Source organism: Apteryx mantelli, chromosome 10, assembly GCF_036417845.1.
Source record: "Apteryx mantelli isolate bAptMan1 chromosome 10, bAptMan1.hap1, whole genome shotgun sequence".
Taxonomy (NCBI): domain Eukaryota; kingdom Metazoa; phylum Chordata; class Aves; order Apterygiformes; family Apterygidae; genus Apteryx; species Apteryx mantelli.
In genome coordinates, this window is record NC_089987.1 from 21,191,286 (window position 1) to 21,216,075 (window position 24,790).

At 40.8% G+C, this 24,790-nt stretch overlaps 1 protein-coding gene and 1 long non-coding RNA gene across 3 annotated transcripts in view; one reads left to right on the forward strand and one right to left on the reverse strand.

Moving 5' to 3' along the window:
- SMPD3 (sphingomyelin phosphodiesterase 3) overlaps positions 1-9,516 on the forward strand; it is a 42,202-nt gene extending 32,686 nt beyond the window's left edge. The window contains exons 4-7 of the mRNA XM_013941040.2: positions 344-433; positions 1,817-1,880; positions 7,358-7,520; positions 9,217-9,516. Coding sequence (XP_013796494.1) covers positions 344-433; positions 1,817-1,880; positions 7,358-7,520; positions 9,217-9,318 — 419 coding nt within the window. The 3' untranslated portion in view covers positions 9,319-9,516. The remainder of the gene's footprint in view (positions 1-343; positions 434-1,816; positions 1,881-7,357; positions 7,521-9,216) is intronic.
- LOC106483185 (uncharacterized) overlaps positions 1-24,085 on the reverse strand; it is a 40,892-nt gene extending 16,807 nt beyond the window's left edge. The window contains exons 1-2 of one of the 2 annotated variants that reach the window (XR_010885301.1): positions 23,907-24,085; positions 2,158-2,268 (exon numbers count right to left, since the gene is read on the reverse strand). This is a non-coding gene — a long non-coding RNA (uncharacterized lncRNA). Of the gene's footprint in view, positions 1-2,157; positions 2,269-23,479; positions 23,667-23,906 lie in introns of those variants that run through there. The other variant, XR_010885302.1, reaches the window with a different exon arrangement.
- Between the last annotated feature and the right edge of the window lie 705 nt (positions 24,086-24,790).

Consider the following 24,790-nt stretch of genomic DNA (forward strand, 5'->3'; position numbering starts at 1 on the left):
GGTTCAAATCAGTCTGCCGGCCAGGCTGGTGGGTATTAGGAAGTTATGTGCATTTTCTTCTTCCTCCTGCCTTCTTTCTAGGTTAAACAAACAAACAAAACAAAACAAAGGTTTCTGCTTATTTGCAATGTGAAATACAGAAATGCTGAAGCCCCAAAGTCTGTTCTTGCCCTCTTTCTCTAAGAGCTCTATAGAAAATATATAAAACATAGCGCTCACTCCTTGACGAAAGGAACACTAGCTGGAGCAGCAGAATAGGAAGGCAGGCTTGCCTTTTCTGAAACACTGTTCACAAATTTACAACATGTAGCCCATTTGCCTTTTCTTTATTCTTTCCCTGCAGAGGACAAGCTGGAGCAACAGCATTCTCTGTTTACACACTACAAAGACCCATGTCGAATTGGTCCTGGGGAGGATAAACCATGGGCAATCGGTAAGATCTTCTCTACCTATCAATATGTGAACATAACTCATTCTCATCTGTCACAGACACAGCATCTGCAGGCAGCAGGTAGTGCAGCTAACGAGCAGTAACAATGTGGTGGAGACTGAATATTTACAAGTGGTGTTTCTCTAACATAGTAATATATAGTTTGTAAGCCTCAGCAGTGTTTTGCTGAATTATAATTAAGATCCAAATACAGATCTCAAACCTCAGTCCACATTCTGGAAGGGAATGTGGCACTAACACATGAAGCTACTCGAATGCCTTCACACACCCATTCTACTTTAAAATCATCCACAGGTTACTTTGCAAAAAAACACAGCTGAATTACTGTTTCTTTACATTCTGCATATAATGAAAGCCTGCAGCTTTTGATCAGAATGTTCCATTTGGAGTTACATAAGTGCTGTAATGGAAGATGTAACAAAGCAATTGAACAACACTAGGAACTCCTAGGGTTCATCTTCTAAAAGCTTTCATGGAACTCAAAGATAGTCATTCCTGGTGCAACTCAGTTGAACTCAGTGAAGTTTTAGACCAGAAATCAGCTATTCTCTAGAGTGGGCAATTATAACCAAAGATACTAAAGTGAACGTGGAACTGTTTAATAATGTGGCTGTACTCAGTCATAGCAGAAAACAAACAAAAAATCAGAGAAGTTGGGACTGAGAAACTGAAAGTGTGGTGGCACCATTTTAGAGATGACAGTAGAAAGGTTTGGATAGAGGAGCTGCTCGTGAAGACTAGGCAAAGGTTGCTCATCTAGACTGTAGGCAGCAAACAGGCCAGTTCCCTGTCACCAGAAGCTCTTCGCTTTTGCTAATCCCTTATACACATAGACTGAAAATAGGCTGCAAGAAAGAAAAGTTGGGGCAAGAATTATTAAGGAATAAGAGACTGTGAGCATACAGAATACAGCAAGGAGAAGAAACAGGAAATGCTGAAGGTCAAGTTTAGACTGGAATATCTGCCAGGAAAGCATTAGGAGGCTCAGGTAGGGACTGCACTGTGGGCAAAATGGAACAGAAGATATATGGAGGGAGACAGAAGAAGAAAAGCTGAGGTATTAAGGTCAAGTATCCTTATCCTTTGTGCTAAAAGAAATTGTTTTACTACATTTATTCTGAAAAGAGAGAATCTATTAGACTGAAAGCATCACTTAGTCAAGTGTGAGATGCAGTCCCTATAAGAAGGATAACTGTTGTGCATGGATATTACTTGTGTTCAGAAGCAAGCGAGTTAAAAATGCACAGTCAGAAGAGTCCCTTCTCCCCAACATTTATGCTGTCTTCACACAGCTGTAACTGCTTCCTGAGGGGGCAAGCAGCAGGAGCTATGCTGAGACAGTCACATTTCCCTTTCTGTTCACAGGTACCTTGTTGGATCCCGAAGGATTGTATGATGAAGAAGTGTGCACTCCAGATAATCTGCAGAAGTACGCAATCCCTACTCCTCACACACACTTTAGGCCATTCCTTAAAAAGCCAGTTCACTGCTTGCTATTTAACATTTCACAAGTTGACAGTGTTTCATGGCCTGTAAGAAAGATGTGTTTACTCAGTTCAGTACATCTGGGGACTTGAGGTAGAGGAAAAAAAAAAGGGGAGGAAAAGTATCTACTTCTCAAAATCTATTAGAATTGGCTTTAGCGAGTGAATTTTTGATGAAAGCAATTGCGGTTGCTGCCTTTATATCTCTGGAGATGGTCCTACCTGAACAGGCCCATAGGAATAGGACAAGCAACTCCCAGCACTACTGGAAGGGGTACGCCAACAGCTTGTTCAGAGATCTCTCTGCAGGCAGCCAGTCCCATGGTCCTGGCACTGTCAAGGAGAGCAACAGAAAGAAACGTATTTTTCCTCAAATAAAAAAAAATATAAGGTTTAAGCCACCACCCCAGTCCAACAACCAATTACTCATGCTAGAAGGCTTGCAAAATTCAATATACATAAAGAAGCAAACCCACAAATATAGAGAGGAATTAAATAGCCTGTCAAACAACTAGCAGTAATACTACTGAGCATCTTTCAGTGATACTAGTCCATCATTGCTTTCAAAATTTTGATAGTGAGAAACAGAAGTCTCTGGTGTGATTTAGTGGACTTGTGACAAATGCAAAAGAAATCTCAACTTGCAGAAGTCCTAAGGTAAACTTCCTGAAGTCCAATACTAATATGCCAATGAAGAGATAGTAATAAGCTTTGTACATTGCAGAGCAGTATTTAGTGAAGGTGCTAAGTCTCTGCACACCTTCTCTTCCTTGAAGGCTAGTTTAATAGACTGAATATGTTATCATGACGAACTATAAAAGATGTTCTACTTTTTGATTATCAAAATATACTAAAGAGGTAAAGATGTTTGAATTAATGATTTTGCATTTGCACATAGCTATACAGATGGTTCAGTCAGCACACATAATGGAAATAATATATTTATGTAGGCACAGTTGTTTATCTTGGCATTTTAACTCACTAAGAAGTGCAGTGTAGTGTATGGTATAGAAGTACCCTTAATTGAACATACATATTAAGAGAAGCTAACCCTTTAAGTTGTCTTCGTATCAGTTTTGAGTGAAGAAATTTAGTCACATTCTAGACATAAGGTTTAGGTTTAGTTTATATTAAAAAAATAAGTTTTTCAGAGCAAGTCACGCTTTGCATGTTCAAGAGCCTGCAAAGTTTCCAGGCATTTCTATTCACGTGTTGAAAACATGAATTTAGTACATGTGAAAGGGATTTTCGGAAGCAGAAGTAAGGTAATTTGGCCTCTACAATCAAGTTTGCAAATGCAAATATGCATGTGGGTGTAACATTCTATTTTATGATTCCAAGAGCAGGCTTGGAACTTTTTTTTTTTTTTAAGTGTTTTCAAGCAGCCTTTTGAGACCATCTGTCATCAAATTAGTTTGGGGATATTTTGTTTTATTCCCTGAAGAGTTACTTGTATTCAACAATTAAGTTCCACTGATACATGCATGACCAATAGATAAATAGCCATTAGATGATCCATAGAGATTAACAGTACTACTTAAGCTCCTTACATATACCACCTCAGTATGAGATATAACTGGAAAATATTCTTGAACTTTGGTAACAGAATATATATAAGGCTTTTTCCATAGCTTTCCATTTTCTGCAATACATGATAATTCTCTTAAATGGATCTAAAAACCCTCTACAGGAATTTCCACTAGCTTTGTATTCAGATCTGCAGGGAAACAGGGATCTGCATGTTTAAGTTATTTAGAAGTGCTTTTATATTTGAGAAACCATCGCCCTGACAAGAGACAGAGAGACTCTCCTCACATCTTTGTATGGGATTGGTTAACATAATCATAAAAACTGCAGTGAAATTAAACATCATTAATGAAATCTGGGCTTTAAAACTTCTAAAGCATTTTTATAAATGTCTTTCCTAGCATACATAAATAAAGTGCCTGGAGACTATAAAATGCTATTGACAGCATAGAAGCTGTGGAGCACTATGAAGCTAACAAATATCATTTATTTAGGCAGCAAAACAAGGTACAGCCTAAAACTGATCCATTCTGAAAATTTTCAATAATAAATCTTGATCAAGTTCTAAAGCCATTTAAAATGCACATTTATATCAGCAGTAAGTAGCAACGTAAGCTACCCAGACAATTATTTCTTCATCAGCGCTTTTCTGTAGTTTATAAATAAAATTAAGCAGTTCACATTATTAAACTAATTAGTCCATGAAAGCAGTAGCACAACAAGTTCTTTACTATTTCTTTCATGTTAAGTACTGCATACATAAAACATCAGACTAGTACAATACACTTGGTACAAATAACGAGCAAGGTGTTTATAAACGTAGAACAATTAAGGTAGACATAAGCTGGGCCTTGCCACAGTGCTGGATGCTGCACCCGCGTCTGCTCAGAGAGGCTTCCTGAAACGCGCACAAATAATCTTGCTTCACAGAGGTGAATTCCACCCTCAGGAAAGGACTGGCATAGGCAATTTTATCTTAGCCCTGAATGGATTCTGGAACGGAAGACCAAATTACGGCACAGCTAAGAAATGGGATTTAAGTCCAACGTTTAGCCCAGTCTGCAGGGCTGTGGTTGGAAAGGCTGGCCTATGACTCTGGGCTACAGACTGGAACAGCAGTAAAAAAGATCTACAACTCCTCTGGCTCCCTCAAGTTTTATGATGAGGGAATAAGTTTTGCGTTATGGTTCCCTTAGACATACTGCTCTTCATGCTGCTTTGTTCACTGCAGCTATGGTCAGTATTCCCAATCTAAGCTGATCAGCCAAAAAGTTGCATGACAGAGCTTTCATACTTTAACTTTGGAGTTACTCAAGACTTTAAATCTTTCCAGGAAAAAAGTAAGTTAAAATTACTTTTTATGCTTCCCTCCTTTGTGCCCTAGGAATTAGAGCAATTATTCTGATAAAATTGAAGTTTTATGATTTTGTTTTATGGCTCAGTCATAATTAGTTATGTTCACTTAAATTGTTAGCACCTAACTAGGTTAGTATGTTAGTATGGCCTAGCCAGATGGTTGGTACTTCCCTCTACTTCCTGTAGTGACAAACAGCAGACCATTACGTATAAAGTGATACAACTTTTAGTCAGAAACTGATGCACACACATTCACAACTCATTTTCCCCATGTATTTGAAATTAACATTTCTCTTCCAGGAGCCTTTGTGCAGGTTAAGTAAATAACATGTTCACAGAATTTTAAAAGGACAGAATTGAAGCTGAAGCAAATTCACCTTTTAAAGTCATGCAAGATTTTTTGCAGTAGTACTCTAGCTCTAATGAGCAGTTTCATCTGCTGTGTTACCTAATTGGCTTTGCCAAATATAAATACAGTTTTCAAATGAGGTCAGTTTCAAAGAGCTTCCTTGAATCAAGAAGGAAAATTTCATGAAGTGAATCACTTGCAATAGCTCTCTGTAGAATGAACAGTTCACCTTGCAAATGGGGTGCAGAAAGTAAGCTAATTTAACATAAGTTATAAGATGACAGTCTAAAACTGAATAATACATAGAAGGAAGCTTACTTTTTATAAACTGGCTACAATAAACTGTAAGAACCTTCAATATTTCATTAAGGCCAGAGGGGTTAAAGAAGTTCTGATTAAATAACCAACTATGACTTTGTCATAGTTGTCATTTAAAAGCAAATAAAGTACTTCTTTTATGCATCAATTAACCAAAACTTACGGATTCTAACATAAATTACACCCCTTCAGCTGTAGCAAGTGCTGCGTCCCCCCCTTGCCGCCATCCTTCCAAAGTAACAAAATTGGACAGAGAAACCATTCTGATCTCAAACCTCAGAACACATCACAAAAGTTCAGTGCGTGTCTCATTTTTTCCTTCATTCTGTATTCTCACATGCATGCACAAAAAAGTACCCAACCCCATAAAAAACATCCAAAGTCAATTTTTAAAATCTGGGTGATCAAAATATCTTATTTTTTTCCAAGGTGAAATTAGAGGCTTTGTACCTGCTAGGACCCGAGTTCATGGCTCAGTGTTTCTCCTGCGACAGTTGATGATGTAGCTTAATGGAGTAGTCAACTCTTACAAGGGAAACCTTGAGAACCCTGAGCTCAGGTTTTGGCAGGTAAGTAAAGAAAAATGATTTTCAGGGAGTTGGTTTTGAAAATCGTTTGTTTCTGTATTTTGACCCAGATACCAAAACCACAACCAAATTTGTCCCTCTCTGCACGCATAAGTTACTGTGCAAAACTTGATTGTACTTTATATTAACTGTTTGCCTAATACCCTATATGTGCAGTTACAAATCCTACTGCGTGCGCATTCCACTTTTGCACGCGCAATTGTGCACATGCTGTCTTTAGCACTACACTGGTAGATCTTTTAAATAGAATACAAGAAGGTAAAACAAGTGTCCTTTTAAATCCGACAGCATAACAACACAGAAACATAGAATTATTATAAAATATGGTGAATGGGACCTTTGTAGGTCATCAAGTCCAACCTCCTGTTCAAAGCACAGCTAACTTCAAAGTTAGATTAAGTTGCTCAGAGCCTTGATAGTCTTCTGTGTAAAATCTACTCTTAAGGTTTAAGTAGCCAAACTGTAAACACTTCCATGAGAGAGAAGCAGCTTATTAGCCTGAACAAAGACTGGTACCTAGAAAACTGAATCTTAATCTTTACTTCTGTATATGGTCTTGAGCTGGATAATCTCTATGCAACATAGGGGCAGTACTAACCCCTTCACCACACTTGTCAAGCAAGTTCATCTCTGTAGAGGAGTTTGAAGATATTGTCATTATACAGAAATCAAAGTTATTGGCTGTCAGGATTAGTGAAGTAGGAGCTTGAGATCCAAGACAAAGTAATCAGGTGCAGAGACTCGCTCAAAACCAAACACCACACGCCCAGGTACGCACTTTCCGAAAACCATTGCACTCATCCATGTCCTTTCTGTAAAGGTGGCTGTCTAATTTCAGAAGGAGTTGCACTGATCAGAATGGACAGCTTTAGAACAAATTTATGTACCTTGATACAAAGTAACCCATGAAAGTTTCCCCTACTGCTAGATTCAAAGATACTGGAAATCAACTGAGGGGGGGCTGCCCTGGGCTGCAAACTTGCTGCAGAGAGCAGGCAGGCTAGATCCTTCTCTCAGATGTTTGCTCTCCTGGCTACAAGGGTTGGTACCCAGCCTTGCTGTACAGCATCAGTGATGATAAAGCCACGGTCAACATGTTAGCACAGTTGATACAGCCTCGTGTTGAAAAACACAGCTGGGAGAAGATGTGCTTCACACTGCAATTTTATCAGGTTTTTTGGATGGGCATTACCCTTACTGGGGATTTGGAGAGAAGCTAGCTAAATGTACAACAGGACAGAATGAGCAAACATTTAATGCACTTGGGTGTTTTTTTGTGAAACAGGGTGCTGGAAAGCGAAGAAGGAAGGAAAGGCTACTTAGTCTATCCCACCAGCAAGAACCATAGTTCCAGTCAAAAGGGGAGGAAGGCGTCACTGAAAGGAAACGGGAGGAGAATTGACTATATGCTTTATACAGAAGAAGGTCTCTACCTGGAATGGAAAGTGGTGAGTTTCACAAGAAAGAGAGCCATTACTCACAGAACAAACTGTCTAGATTGCACAGCAGCCTCTTCTGCTTGGGTTAAAAGGAGAACTCGCTGCTTTAGTATGTTCTACTTCTTGCATGCCTGACTTTGCAAACATAAAATTTGTTTATTTAATAGATGGAGTTTAGGTGGTTCTGGTAGCAACGCTTGCAGATATGCTGCCCTTCAAAACAAGAAACAAACAAACAAACATCTTATTTCTGTTCTTTAAAGTTTTGCCAGACTGTTCTGGCTGATGCTTTCCATGCCAGCAGTCCTTTTTATGAGACTTAAAAAAAAAAAAAAAAAAAAAAAAGAGCTTCTAGCTCATTTTAAAGCTGTATAACTATTATTAAAAAGCTCCCTACTCAGAAAAGCTACTGCAACTATGTGCAGTTTCATTAAGTTTGCTGAAGTGTCTGGCTGTGCTTTCACTATGCCTATGAAAACCTGCTGAAGTTACAAGTCTGTGATACAGACAAAAGTTGAAGTGCTAAGCTAGAAAGAGAATTTGCAGTGCACTATCTGCTTCCTAGCATGTGATCTTGCCTTATACAGAATTCCACGATGAAAATGAGAAACTAGTTCACATTTATTTACCATACCCCACTACAATTACTGTAGAATGACCTGCAGTCTAGCAATTCACCATAGTTTAGCGCATGATACCTTGATCTGCCTGTGCTCTCCATTTGCAGGCGCTCAACAGACATGCCAGCTTAGCAGCTAAATTCTTCTAAGGCTTCTGGTTTTGGGTGTGCAGATGTCTATGGTGCATCTGTGTGCTAAACTCATCCTACATTCAAATGAACAGCAACAAAAAACATTCGAATACTTTTGACCCAGATTAGGTCTTTGATAAGGCTTATCATACAAGTGCTCTTGCCTGGGAAACAAATGAGTGGTTAGGAAAAGGCCAGATTAATTCCTCTTGTGGGATGCTAGTTAATGCTAGCTAAAAAGTGTTTATAGAACTGCAGTATCTATGCTTCCTGCAAGCAATTATCAAAATACTGGCAAAATAAGTATGTGGCCCATAGAAGGGGTCAAGTGAATTGTATAAAGAGAACACTAAGGTTGCTACCATGAGGTTTTCAGAAGCTGGGAAGCAAGCAGAACTTCCCTTCAGAACTTTAATCTGGTCCTGTGAAATTTTGCCAGCGCAAAGGCTGGAATTCAGAGATGCAAGGAGCAAGGCTCCTAACCACCTTAAGTTCCCGTGAAGGTTACCATCACTGTCTGATGAAGTCAGGCTTGCTTTTTAGCTGCATGCTCTGTCTAGCACAGTAAAGCCAGCCCCTCTTCCCAGGTGACTCTTTCCCTATGTACATCAGTAACCTACAGCGGGATTACAGATAAGCCTATCTGGAACAATGTGGATATTGCCGTACATGGAAAGAAAAGGGTACAAGAGATTTCATCCAGTGTCATTAAACTATATATTGTATCAGTTTTGCACCTCATCAACTGCATCACATTGACTTACGTTGTGTAGCAGATAGTTTACCAATAGTATAACCAAGCCAGACTGGTTGCAGGCCTTTTTAGTCCTGTACATCTACTGATGCAATGAGATAGCTCAAGGAGAGGCATAAAAAGGTGAAGCCTGACGTGTGATAAAACACATCATTGGTTTTTAAATTCCTTCTTGCTTACTTTTTGTCTTCCTTCTGCAGGAAGTGGAAGAGTTCAGCTTTATTACCCAGTTAGCAGGCTTGACAGACCACCTACCAGTAGCAATGCGTCTAATGGTGTCTACGGGAGAAGATGACCCTTAAAACTGACCTGACCAGCTTTGAGAGATTAGAAGAGGGAAACATTGACAATATAAAAAATATATATATCAGAACATAAGAACGAACTATTCTGGTGCCACGTTAGGAAAGATGACCAGACCTGACCCAGGCTACGCTCCAGAATGTACCAACAATAGAGGATATAAAAAGGGAAGAAATTGAAGGGGTTGTGGCCAAAAACCACTGTCACAAGTTGCTCAGGCAACAGGGCAGGCCTGTATTACAATGCTTTCACACTGTGGACCGAAAGGAACCAAGATGGAAGTCCTAATTCCTTCTGAACCAGTGCCATTCTTATTAAAACATGTTTTTATACTAATATATAGCACAATTTAGTTTGTAATTAGTCTGTGAGTTAGTGCCGCTCAATGGTTTTTTGCATAATTTCTTTGTATAACTAAGAAGCTAAAGCTTTTTTCTTTTTTAGCCTGTTAAAGTTGTAGTAGCGTGCTTGCCTCAGTAGCATGCGCCCGCACTGCATGCCACTCAGATAAAATAGTAAGATACCATGGGGAAAATAAGAATGGAAGTGAATTCAAAAATCAGAAACCAGCAAAAGTAAGGCATTCTGGGACTGGCAAACCCTTCTGTCATTACAGATAAATCTTAAAACAACAAAAAAACTCTATTCAATTTGCCGACCAATAGTCTCTCCGATTAAGGATACTTAAAAAATTAGGAATTAGACTTTAAAACACAGTTCTACCATCCTATTCCAACTGTGTTCCCATTACAGTTATGAAGTGTTTTGTCTGAATAATGACTCCAGAATTGGGCCTTTAGTTTTCTAAGCACAAGTTAGTCTTTGAAGAAGAAATACAGTTCCCCTGTAATGTCTTTTATTTCTTTCCCATATGTGGGGCAGTTCTGAATTATGGTATAGGATGATGTATAGTGTTACAGTAGAGTGAATAGATTCCTGTAGTACCATTGGTAACATCAGAGTCAACATTCTGCCCTGGCTAGAAAGAGCAAATGGGAAATAGCTTGTAAAATGCATGCTAGATATAGATTTAAAATAAACGTAAGTCACATTTTTGGAAAACAAGTATACAACAGTGTATGACTGATAAGGCAGGGTAATGTAATATTTTCCAAAGGAATCAGTACACTTAAAGGAAAGAGTAGCATGGCTAGCTTACAGAATAAATAGAAAATAGAACTGTGACTCTCAGTGTTAAGTAACTGCTGAGCAGAAGGTAGGTTTATGTCTGTGGGACACAATTCTGCATTTGTTATGCACAGACTTTAATAGGGGGTCTTGTCATCTAATCCATATTTTCTTTCCACTGCTGCCCTTTAATGTGGGGCTCTTCTCTGCCATCTTATCCCAATGACTTGACCTACTCAACCTCTGTAACCTTAACAGAAAAAATGAAGAGCTAAGAGTCAGATTCATAACTAGACTTATTGGCATTTTTAGGGATTTAAGTTCAGAAGAGAGCAAAGGTGTTGCTAGAAGAACAACAAGACCCCTTGCTTTTTAATCCAATACTTAGTTTCTTCTGCCTATTTTCCCTTACATTACAAAATCCCTGTGTTGAAAAGAGAAGAGTTAGTTAATCTAAAACTTGTACTTACTCCTTTAAGTAAACTGTTTTAGTTATGCTGGCCACAAACTCCTGAAGATGCTCTTGTTTTAGTTTAGTTTACACCTGCTAGGAATCAGCTTGAGATAAATTAAACTAAACTAGATTTAAAATAGAAATCTCAGTCTGCACAGCCTCTTGTACTGGCTTAATTAGCTACAGTAAACAGAACTTTTACTTAGATCAGCCTGATTCTCCACGTAGAGAAACTCTTAATAGTCATGAAAGTACTAACAATATTGGCTAATTCCAAGTAGGCAGTAGGGGCCCTTTTCACACTCTCCCAGGGTGCCCAATCTTGACATGTTTTACACCTCATTTTCCAGTCCTGGCATCCCTTCAGCAGAGACTGCCTCTTACAAGTGTAGTGTGCCAAACCATGTGGTAGTCTGCAAAGTGCAACCCATGGAGACTCAAAAACAGAACCAGACTCAATTCCCCTTTTTGATAAAATTAGGAATTCAAGTTTACAGCACCAGACACTTCAGTGTGCTATCCCAGTGCACAGTTTCCCACTTTGTATGTTTCTCTTTATACAGAGAGCGCACATACGCGCAGTGTGTTTTTCTGGTTTCTTATCTCTCCACCCAGTTCCGAAAGACTTGTACCTGCAACAATGCTTTTAATCCTATTTTCTACCGTGCTTGTATTTTATTAACCTTTTTACAAAAAACAAACAGTAACAGTAGCAATTTGTGTGCTGTCCAGCAGCTATTTCTCAGTAGTAAGATTAAATATAAGGTACAGTATTTTTAATAGCTTTCCTAACAATGTAAATTACAATTTGATATCAACTTCACTGAGTATCAGTTGCAGTAGCTGAATTTGACACTGTGTGGGATATAATCATAAAACTCTACTGCCAAACAATCTTACATTATTTACAGTAAAATTAATGTTGTCTAAATTACTTTTAAATTAGGTCTGTGACTTTGTGCTGACTAAAAACCAGGCACTTTTGTCAACCTTTTGAGATATGTTGAGAAATATTTTTTCAAAATTGAAGTAAACTGTTTTAGATTTTGATGTTCTTAGCTTTTCAGTGATCAAGAAATGGATAGTTGTAAAATGGTCTCTTTAAACAACACATATACACTTAACCAGTCTAGGTAGTTCTTACTAATTTACTGTCTTAAGGATCTAACTTTGCAAGAGAGTGATGCTGGGAGGTACAGCATTGTGGCACCACTGTACAAATGCTCCTTGCTTTTTTGCATTGATCCTGTGCCTTCTGATGCCTTGATATGCTTGCAGGAGTTAGAGAGCACATGTACTGGTAAACTGTCAAGAACAGACTTTCCTTTCTAGAAAAGTGACATCCTGGAGAAAACCAGGTTGTCTACACTACTCCTACACTTCCATACACTAGCTCAGAAAAAAATCGTTCAGACAATAACTATACTGACAGGATATCAATCATAACAAGCCTTAGACAGATACTATGTAATAGAATATTTGCATTAAAATAGAAAAATGCAGAACATCCCTAGGAAATTAAACCATGGATAGCTTTTCAGATGTCAATCCCACCTTGCCCAAGGACAGCATGACCCACTTTATTAGTAGGATGTTATTTTTAAGAAACTTGAGTTAAACTTACTGTATTGTGCTTACCCCACTTTGTACAGGGATTTCACTTATCTTCAAGAAGTGGGTGATAATGCTGTTCTTGGTTTAATAACTGTCACTCAATGCGGATACTGTAGATGAAGTGTCACCTGTTTTTATAGAAGCTAGATAACACACAACAAGACATCTTCTGTTTCTCATGTTCAGTTTGCCTTTTACAACACAGTTCAAGAACAGCTGAACAAAAGACACTTAAATGAGTACAACTGAAAACTAGGAACTTCCAGAATATTCAAGGATGTCCGGTCCTTACAGCATTGGTACCTTTAGATTATTTTAAAAACACCAACAGAAAGTAGTATGTAGCCTTTCAGGCACATTCAGAGCCACTAACCTGTGCTCTGTTTGCCTGAGGGTCTGAAAGGGATACCTGATCCAGTTGCTTTGCACCACAGCTCAGCACTGAGGACAAGGATAGTAACGCTTAGTGTACAGCTTTATGCTATGTGAAAAAGTGTTCACTATAACTAAATAATCCAAGTGGTGGCCAGCTAGTTTTATCACCACCACAAACTGGATGTTTAATAGAAGTTGTCTAACGTAACTGAACATAAACTGTACCACACCCTGGCTTCAAGAGACGCTTGCAGCCTACTGCAGTGTGGCCAGCTTTAGAGAAACCCTTGAGAAAGTTATCTCATGTAACCAGTTTACCTATCTTGTGCAAGTATTATTACAATGTTTTGTCCCAGAAGCACTCTCAGCTAGTCTGGCTAGACCCTCAGTCCTACCTGTTAGATAAGACAGTAAGATTTAAGGAACTTACAATTCTAATATTTTTTTTAAATGGCCTGTGGTGGGCCAGATTAAGCAGATATGACTGTCTTCAGTTTGGTATCTGAGCTACCCTTGGACCACATAGCAGTGCATCAGTGTCAGCACATATCATCAGCTCAGAAATTAAGTATTTTTCCCTCCTCCTGCATTACAGGATGAGAAAAGAAACGCCTACAATTCAAGCACTTTGAGAAACTCCCTATTTTTATCATCCATTATAATGAGGGTCAAATTGTTACTGAAGGTCTCATTTTTCCATACCATCTTCTTTTAAATATAATCTTGATGCTTTTAAAATCTTGTATTATTGCTGAAGTTTAGAAATCCTATAATAAGAATAACCTTTTTTATTTCAATAATTTTTCGGTATTGTATCCTTCTGGGACCTAATGTTTTTATATGGTAAGCACACACCTTCTGACATTTTGTTATAAATGTATTAAAAAAATAAAAAACTAAGTATTTTCACTGGTTTCTTTGCCTCTAAGAAAACCACTATCTTACACCTGACAAAAACAAGATACTTTGAACAACAGGGAGGTTTTTTTGTCCTTTATTGGTGCTGAAAGGAATAACTGGTTGATGCAAACAAGGTAATAAAATTTCAAGGCTCAAACATTTCTTTGCAGTCCACTTTTTCTGGGTTTGGGGCATGGGATCTGATGACACTAACAGATATTTGAATCTACCATGCAGTGCCTTTAACACTTGCCTGTAACGTTCTGGTGGTGGGATCAAGTATGATCTCATTGTGCTAAGCCTGTTCTAGTGAATTTGCAGAACAAAATAAAGGGTGAATGAAATATTTTTAACTCACCATCCACCTTGACCTCAAACATCCCTCCACCCACACCCCACTCAGTTTTAAAGGTATGCAACCTTCATGCAAGCATTCACAGTATCTGCTGTAGGCTACGAAACTGAACCCCACATCTCCACACCAAGTCCACGCTTTAAGCACTAGAACATCCATCCTACAGTGCAACTAGCATTTAACACACAAGAACAGTTTCTTATTATGCAGTTGTACCTCTTGACATCTTAACACAGTTATTCTAATCTCCAAACTAATAGAGGGTTTTTAATCTTTATACTGTCCAGGCAACAGTTAAAAATAAATAACTAAAAAAACAAAACAAAACAAAACACGTACCTATCCCTTAATAAATCCATTCATTTCACAGAACAAATGCCAAGGGAAAAGAATCTATGTTAGCTGTTAAGGCTTTTTTATACATTCCTAAAGTCCTTTATAAAAGCCTGTAGGAGCCTCCATTCGAAGCACATTTCCTCCACAAGCAGAAAGCAGGAAATCACTGGAATGCAAGTGATTAAGGGAGTGCACAGTGCAGGTGTTTCTTGTCTTTAGCTCCATCTTGTGAGACAGGATGTCAGAGATGGGTCTTGATTTTTGTCTGCATTCTGATGTTACCATTGGGTTCTACTTTGACAGACAGCTTCATCTTTCCAATGGTGGATTCCTCATATGCAGCTTTTCTCTAACACCTCATCTACTTTTCTGCTGTTACTGTTTGCATTATTACAGTATGTTCGTGCCTCAGGAGTGGGATCCCCCCTTTTAAGTGCTATAGAACCATATGGTAAACATGGGAGAATCATCTCCTGGACAGTTTGCATCTTCCAGGCTTTTAACTAAGAACACTTCAAGTACAGAAAATTTTAAAATTCCTCTATCTGATCTCCACACCCTGGGGGTTTTAATGTAATTTATTACAAACTCATGCCCACAGCTGCCTGTTGGTCAGCCCTATAACCAGGATGCCATCTACCACTTTGTCTATTTTACAGATTCCCTTGGCAAAGCACCTCCTAAAATATGAACCTCCATATCCCATTGAAATGCCTGTCCAAAATGCTGCTGCAACATTATTCTAGTCCTTTTCTTTGACTGTATTTACTGCAATGGAGAAGGAGGGTTAGCGCATAAAATTTAAGTTGCTCATCTTTGTTTTTATGGCCCTCCACAACACATGCCCTTACCCTCTCCTGTTGTTTTTGGCTAATCAAAATTTCCCATCTCCTAAATTCTCCTAAATTTGTATGCCCTTCATTTTCTCCCATACTTCCCCTGACATTTAGGGAAGGCTCCCCACAGCCATTTGCAAAATCAGTGAATCAGGTGTGCTAGAAAGACTAGTAGGAAAAAATTTTTCATTATATAAAAGGTTATAAAGAGGACTGTTAACAGCTGCTTCTTATGACCACCAGATATGGACAGGAAGAAACATGAATTATTTCTAGCTAAGATTAAAAAAAAAAAATGGGAGGAGGGGGAAAAAAATAAATCTAAGCATATTTACACAATGGGCCAGGGTACTCAGGAAAATCAAGGAATCTCTGCCAACATTTAATCTGGCCCTGCCATTCCTTCCCTTTCCCTCTCCCCTCCTCCTCCCAAGCAGCCTTTAAAGGTCTCAGGAATATCTGATACTACTACAACCCATATGACCTCCTGGGGTTCTGCTTAGCCCTACACAAGCTTCAGTGCCTATGTGGATACCATTGTCTCTCACAATAACAGATATTTTTCCAACTTTTGAAACCAACTTACTTGCCTTCACCCCTCTCTTTGTCTCACATGCAGATTCTTTGGGGCAGAAGCCCATCTCACTGTCCTATCTTTCATACAGTACCCAGCACTGCACGGTCAAGGAAAATTGTTCCTAGGCACCAAGAACCATCAAAACAGTAAATAGTGATCAAAAGAGAAGATTAAACAAAGTAGAAATATCCACAGCCTTCCTGTGTGCTTTGAACAATGAGATAATTGAATATAATTGCATAAAACAAAGGGACATTTCCCCCTATGTTCCTATTAACATACTAGCTTTCAGCATCCTGTCTGTAAATTATGCAACTGTAAATTGCATAATTCCCAGAGAACAGCACCTGCTTACTCTGTTCCTGTGGAAGTGCCATAAGCTGGTACTTAACCTTCTCTCACTTCCCACATGAGCATCTCTCATATTTCACCAACACAGAGCTTGCAGAGTTTCTATCACCATCAAACCCTCTTGCAAGTAAACCTTTGATGTCTCCAATGCCTAAACTGGCAGAACGATTCCAGACTGCTTCAAGCGGCAAGGGATACTTGGTAAACCAGGAGTCTCAGGTATCTTTTATCGTTATAAATACTACAATAAAAGCCTAAAGATTCATAAATCAAGTAGCTTTTGCTGTTATACTACATTTTTATGAGCAGCTCCAGCTTTTCCAGTTTTTTTAAACCACTTTGAGGCTCTCAAACCTCACACAAATCAGTAATGTTAGAAGAAATTTAACTTGGCCCACTTTATTGTTACACATATACCGGTTGGGTAACACTACGACAGACTTATTTGGCTTTGAACAGACTGCAATATTATATAGGACATGATGCCACAAAACAAAAAACTAAAACTGATGGTTCTTTTTAGTGTCTTTATTTAGGAATCAAGATAGACACCTGCTGCAATTTCAAAATGTGCTGACTCTCTGATGCTTTGCAACAATTATTTCTGGTTGTGTTATTATTAGATTTCCAGAGCAAAAACGATCTGAAAGAAATCACCGTTTATGAAGTTGTGTCCTACTGTTCATTTTCCTTGTTTTTTTTTTAAATGTGCTTTTAAAGTAATCTGTTCGCACTTCCAATTTAAAAGTTCCCCATTCAACATAACTATGTGAAAGTACATATTTAGGCCAGTATTTCAAGAACAAGAGTTTCAAATTTAAGTACTACAATCCCATTTTGAGATCCTAAATAGGCAGGAAGGAAAAGAAACTTGTAATTTCTATATATCTAAGATTTAGTTTTTTAAATCTGTACTACATTCCAGGTACTATTTGCTATTTTGGCAGTACATAAGAAGTTAACATAAAAGGGATCAAAAGCAGCTCTAGAATCCATCATCACATTAACTTCATGGTAAGGGAAAGGACTCCACATTCACATAAAGTTTTTGAACTGCACGATTCACTAGAGTCCTGTTCCAGTCGTTTCTGAAGAATTCTCAAGGCACATATATACATACAAACAGAGGTTAAACAAACAAACAAACAATTGCTACCTGTCCCCCCAAGCAGAGGACAGCCTTGGTTACTTTAGTTAACTACCAAGCAGCCAGCAGCATTCGGGTCATGTGCATCCGTCCTAATCACCCTGCAGGTTCGGAGAATAATTTAGACTCGCTAACCAATTTGTTGTATCAATTATACTCTATGGCACAGAAGCCCATTCACTGAATTAACCCCACTCATCCACAAAACCCCCACACCCCAATAGAAATCCAGCTAGTTCAAACCCACTCCAGCATCAGTAAGCAACAATTCAAACAGAAAAGCCCAGCTTCCATTGCAGATATGTTGAGACACTTCAAAATTGTCCTAAAAAAGCTCTTAAGTACTTACACATACCCATCACTTAGATTACATGAGATTTTTTGCAAGGTTTTGCTAAAGCTACTCAAGCCATGGTAGTGTATGTCAACAGCAGCCACAAGCCTTATAAATCCCACTCCCGTTCGCAAACACATTTGACTCTTACAAATCACAGCAACAATATGCATCAGTCTGTTGAGCTCAAATGCAGACCTTAATGTGCTCCTGAATGCTGCACTGCCATTAGTATACTGAATATTGATATCTCTGACCACTTTCCACCCGACTAAAATGGAATTTGCCTCACAGATACACACATGAACCACTGTATTAGCTAATAATTGATATAAATCCTTCTGCCTTAACAATACAAAATGGAGGATGATTACTAAGTCATTGCAGTGTTATGCCAGAGAAACAGAGCTGCTTGCAAAAAAGGATATTAACATGCTCCTGGCAGGGGGGGGAACCCTACACATTTAACCCTATGAACTGATTCTCACAAATGCCTAGCAAAATAACTCACTTCTGTGGTAGAGTTTAGGATGCAACTTTAAGAACTGCCCCATGCCAAAACAATACTTCTGTAACTTTAAGAGTTTGAAAGATGCAGGAAAAACAACTGCAGGAATATCCAGTCAGAAGGAGATAGGCCATGAAGTTCTTTTTTGTTTCCCTAATTAAACAGGTACTTGCAAAATTGTGCAGGGGTCCCAGCATGCGATTACATTCAGAATTAGTAATTCTGACATTATTTAAATATTAGCACTCTATTTTCTGTTACTCCTTGGTTACATATAATTTCCCTTTTCCACATTTACTGAGAAAGTTATTTATAGCCACAGCAAACTCAGACTTTTAACAAAATGTGTCTTGCATCTCACAATAAGCACACGTGGCTTGCATCAACTAGTGTGGCTTGACTCACTCGGCAGATACCCGCCCAGGTAAACTACAATTCATTCAAAAAAGGGACTTCTTAAAATCATTCTAGTCCATTGCACTTCTATCTGCTGCCACATTGTTTCATGCTAGAAGAAGTAGCTACAGCACCTGCACGGGCAGCCTCCAAAGAACACTTACGTATTTGAAAGAAGCAATGTGGGAGTTCAGGACCTGAAATCACCCCATGGCAGTAAACTTGGAATGGATCTTGTCTCAGAGAATGGAAAGAGATAGTCATGAGGATGGGAAAATGATGCTTTTCCACATCAAATGTAATTAGATAGCTCTGTTCTCATTAAAGACTAGCAGAAGACTGTTAGCTTGAAACCCCGGCCCAACTATAATTTGGGCAACATACTACCTACCCACCTACACAAACTAGACGTAGTATTTTTCACTGTGTTTGGCTGCAACTGATTCTTAAATACTTATCAACAGTCAATCCAGAATTTTTAATAGCCAGCAAAATGCAGCTACTTCTTTTTCTAGGATTAAGAATTTGTCTTAAAGTCAACAACAAAACTGTCACCAGCTTCAGTGAAGCTACCATTTAATGTTTTACACTGCTCAGTAAGGACCTTTAGGATGCCAAGGAACAAAAGGCATTTGCAAGGTCTGCAAGACAGCAACTGAAAAAAAAAAAAAAATGGTGCCAAGCATTATGTTAAATATACTTCTAATGAAAGCTGTATCACACAAGACAAACTACTTCTCAGTACACAGCCTGGTCCATTAACTCAGCCCCAAAATAACTGTGTTATGAAACAGGTGTTTAAACTCTATTTTCTGTTACTCCTTGGTTACATATAATTTCCCTTTTCCACATTTACTGAGAAAGCTATTTATAGCCACAGCAAACTCAGACTTTTAACAAAATGCGTCTTGTATCTCACAATAAGCACACAAGAAGGACCTTATGCCCTTGCTACTTCATTAATTATTAGATTGGTGTCCCTGGAACTCTGCGGCATGTATGAAACATCAGTGCTTACCCTGGTGAGACCCCTCTTACCCGCAGCTGACCTTGTGTGTGCTCCTACCTCACTGCAAAAACCTCGGCCTCACCATTCTGCAGCTGTTTGTTCCAATGTTAGAGTAAATTAGAAGCTGTAAATGTGGCATTTATCATACACTGACAGAAACAAATGCTGTGGCTGCTGGGCAATGGCTCTGTATGCAGTCTAAAAGTTCCCCGTCTATGACTGGATTCCCAGGGGCTGACAATTAGAAGGAGGTTTCTGACCGCGAGACCAATCAGGTTCAAAAGCAGCTTTCCAGTGACCACAGTGGAATGCAAAAAACCATAATTGCTTTTAAAACAGAGTTTGATATATTTATAAGAAAAATTATATGCATGAGGCCTACTACAGAAAGGGACTGAGCAGGGCAACCTAGAAGGTCCCACCCAGTCCTAGGTTTGGTTTGGGGATAGGAGAACAGTACATAATTCCTTTTGCTCCTGGGTACTTACGAGTGCAGGCCTAATTATTTGTTTGGGACCTTCAGTTTATTCTATTTAAACAAAAATAAAATTAACACTCATTATTCAGGTTTTAAACATGGACAGAACTGGTTCTTACTAGCAGCAACTCTTAAGTATGAGTAACTCCCTGCCATGGCTGTGTGTAAGAAGACCGCGCTTAAAGCTGCCACCCAGCATGAGGGGAGCGGGGGGTGGAGAGGGAAAGAGAGAAATGGAAGAATGAGGTACACAGGATCTGCAGACATACTACAAATATATGAGAGCACCTGAAAATGGAAAAAAAAAAAAAGAAAAGGAAAATTTAAGAAATATTAAACGGTCCTTAGTTGTTTTGGAAACATTCCATGGTCTGTGCATTGCTGACTAGTTTTGTTTCTGAGAAGCATGATTATGCCAAGTTTGCCTTTAATTTTACAGATGCTTTTTTATTAAATCTTATTTTAAATAGAATTATTTGATTAGCTGTTACCTGGCCAACCCAGGGAATGCAAATACAGACTGCCTCGAAAAGAGAGCCATAGCCCTCAGGTAAAGAAGGGAGCAGCGTATCTAGTTCCCAACTAGAGGCAGAAACACAGGCAAAATATTCTCCCCTGTAACAAAGGGTTATAGGCAGCAGCATCCAGGAAAGCAGCAGGAAGCTGGCAGGGGATACAAGGGATTGCAAAGATCAGAACAGCTGATCTCCTGTGAGAAATACCTGTATTTATTCAGGCAGACTACATGGCTTGGCTGACTGGCATGATGACAACCACAAAAATGGCAGCACTCTGAAAGGGGACATGTTCTCCCATTGAGGGATGCTTCAAAGAAAAAGACTTAAAAGGGCCATGCCATATCCTTATTGCAAAACTCCTGTTGATAAACAATGACTTCCACTGCAGAACAAGGAAGATGCTGCAATCTGCCTTTGTACATTAGCGTATCTATATCCAGTAACTAGAGGAGTTCAGCTCTCCACAACGCAACCCTGTCACTAACCCATTTTAGGATCAACTGCTTCGATGATGCAAGCTGCTGGCGCTCTTTTGAAGGCTTTTGGAATGCTGTGTATACCACCACCCTGCTGTTTCATTCATAGCATCTATAAATCTCAAATAAAAATCATAACCTGACAGTGCAGGCATCGCGTATGTATACAATAGGAGATTGACCTTGAAGAGCTTCCTGTCTGTGACAGGCACAAAAGTAAAGCACAGAGAAACTGTTTTGTCAATATACACTGAATGCCCTGATATATTGGACACAAAGCCCATTTTGTATTGAAAAAATAAACACACAGTTTTTCCTAGATTTTTCCCCACCTTGTTCCCTTTTTGGAGACTCTTTTGATGTACATTGCTGTGTAGCAAGCAAATGGAAGGGAGGATGAAAACGTATCATTTAACATGGAAGCTGACCTTACAATTTACTTACCCTGCTGTGCAAATTAGAGGAGACTGCTAGTTTTTGTTGGACACTAGTCATGCCTTAGGCAAAAAGGGGGAAAAAAGGAAAAAAAAAAAAAAGTAATGCATGAAGGTAAGGAGAAGAGGTGCAATTTCCCTAATAGCTTCATACAGAACAGAGACATGTAGTAAGCACTGATCTGTAAAGAGGAATGACAGAGACTAAGAACTGTCATACTATAGTTAGAATCATCCCTGATCTATCACAGAAACAAGCAGACGTCACTGTAAGTTTTCTATAGACCTTTTTCTTTATATCTGCCATGTCCTGCAGAGATAAAGTTGGTTCAAACAAAGAATTAACAGAATGGAGAAACTTTTAACAGAAAACAAATCTATATATTGAGATGAACCTAAAAATCTGAACCCCAGGACACTTGCAGTTAGTCCCCAAACCATGACCTTTAGATGTCCCTTTGAGAAAGCAGCTGAGAAGAGTTTTTGCAATACATTAACACAGCTTTCAACACAAGACCATAACGTATTAAAATGCTGCCACCACCAAGATCTTCATCCTTCAGTGCACTATGCCTGGAGACTCAGGGTTAGCTTTTTCTAATGACACTGGAGGCTGCACGAGATATACTTCGCTGTAATCTTACCACACTTTTCTAATGCCCTGTCAGTACCTGCAGATAAAGTTTTGCGTTTTTTTTCTAGCATGGCACAGTTCCAGCAGCTTAAACTTTAGCAAAAACATTTTTATAGCCAGAAACACCTTTTGCTCAAGAGAAGTGCAAGTTCCTGCCTAATTCTGGGATGCTTCCTGGTTTGCTTTTCCACTGGCCCCTGAAACCACTGCTTAGCTCTGGGGATAGACTGCCTCGTCCACAGGGCACAAGGTGAGGAGTGGGGGAGTGGAAGAGTCGGCCATTGATTTAAGCAAGGCCCGGGCTTACCGAGGAGTGACACTAACAGGGTCGCCAAAGGGACCATCACACAAACTCTCTGGACAAAGTGAAAATGCTAGATTTAGAGTCCAAAGCCCATTTTAATCACTCGGATGAGAGCACACTACCTGAGACGCACAAAGAGACAGCTCTGTAAGCAGGCAGCTGAGGCTAATCCCAGTCACAGCTCCCTCACTTAATACAGCAGCTACAATGAAGAAGTTGCCACAATCTTTTTTTTTTTTTATGGCAATTTTTTTTATTTTAAAAGGGACCAGGGATAAACAGACTTTAACATAAAGCATACTTCTCTGAGTTTTCACCCTTGCCTGTGTAGATTACAACAGAAGCAGGACTACAGTTAATCTCAAACTGAGCTCCACAACTATCATTTTTCTTTTACCTCCCCCCCCCTTTTCCCTAGGAGAAAGAAAACTATGATATAAATGCTATCTGTAACACAGAAAAGCATCTTAAAGGGGGGGAACAGACCCACAAAAAAATCCCACACAGAGTTTAGCTTTTTATCAGGGAGCATGGCTTGAATATAGCAGTTTAGCTTTGTTTTATTGTTTGTAAAGGCGTATCCAGAAAAAAAAGAAAGTTCTATAGCAAACTGGACCTAAAAGCAACTAAATTTCGGTGGTGTTAAACAAAAAAGTCTCGTGTATTATAGCTCTACAGAGAGGCTGAATATGTTCAAAACATTTTTTTCTTTTCGTAAGCCTTCCACTAAAAGGTCACAGGACAGAGGCTTTAATCGCAAGCAGCAGGGGCTATGAAAGGTATATTAAAAAGAACTCTTAAACAACATCGGTTAAGGGGATAAAGAGTCTCTAAAGGCTACAATCATTTTAAAACACCAGAGGCATGAACACTCAGTGCTGAAGCCACTGTCCTGTCCTGAGCTTACTCGCTCCTCGGCGCGGTGTTTCAGCATGCCAGGGTGCACACCTGGCAAAACGACAAGTGAAATTATACGGTAGGAATATTTTTTCATACCAGTTTATTACCCATGCGCGGCGCTTGTTTTTTCGCGGTTTGGAAGCCCCAGAGCGACACCCGGCACATGTTTTTTCGTTTCTTAAGTCCAACTCCTGCTCCCGAAGCAATGCAGGCCGCTGACCCAGCTGCAGCCTGCTCCTGTGCGCAGCCGCGGCCTGGAAGCAGGTGCTGACGCCGCCTGCTTTAGACCGGCGACACCCGGGCGCGCTGGGGCAGCTGCGGAGCGGCCCGGGGAGACCCCGGCCGGGGCCGCCGGGCGGGCGGGCGCAGCCGGGGAAGCCGCTGCCCCCTCGGCGCGCCGGGGGCGGCCCAGGCCCGGGCCAGCTCCTCGGGGCGCCGCCGCCACCCGCCCGCGCTGCCCGCCCGCCGCCGCCGCCCGCGCGGCCCCCGCAGCACCCCGCACCGCCTCCCCGGCCCGGCTTACTGCTGCCTTCCTGCGGCGCAGAGGCCAGCCGCCGCCCCGCCGGCTGCTCCGCCGCGCCGCTCCCCCGGGCCTGCCCGCGGCGGGGGGAACGGGATGGGACGGGACGGGAGGGACCCGTCTCTCGCCTCCCCCGCGGCGGCGGCAACAGGCGGCCAAAATGGCGGCCCGGCGCCGCTGAGGAGGGGGCTCGGCCAATCAGCAGCGGGGCGGCCGCCGCCGCGCGCGCCGGGTCGCCGCCGTCGCTGGTGCCTGAGAGGAAAAGCGGCGTCGGGGCCCGTCCCGGGGGGGGGGATCGGGCCGGGCCGGGCCGGGCCTGGCGGGGCCCTCGGCCGCCCGCTCTCCTCCCCGCGAGCCCGGGTGCTAGTGCTCACTCCCGGGCGCGCTCGGCGCCCTTCGCCCCCGAGGAGAGCCGGGCAGCCCCCGGCTTCGTGCCGAGCCGCGTTGCAGGCGCCGGTTTATCGAGCCCGCGCCGCGCCGGCGGGGCAGGACGCAGCACCTACAGCTCACACCTTCAGCAGGCCCTAGACATGCGGCAGTGAGGACAAATACGACATTTTCAAGTGCTGTAATGAAGGCTGCTTGTCTCTCTCCCTCCCCCTCCGTTCATCCCAGCAGCCTGATTTATTTGCCGATTCTCAGGGTTGTGAATAATTGGTTTCTTTCTCTTTACCACGAAGCAAGCAGTCAACTCTGCTGGAGAACAGAGAGAGCAGGAGCCCAATAAACCGCAGGGCCCATCATTTTCCCCAGTATCTCAGAGGGAGGCATGAAGCAAGAGGAGCAGGGGCTGCTCCGAGCACTTGAGGCTGCGGAAAACAGCAGGAGCAAGGGACGACGTCCGCGACGCGCTGGCTCTGCTGCGGTACGTCCCGCAGCTGCGCCTC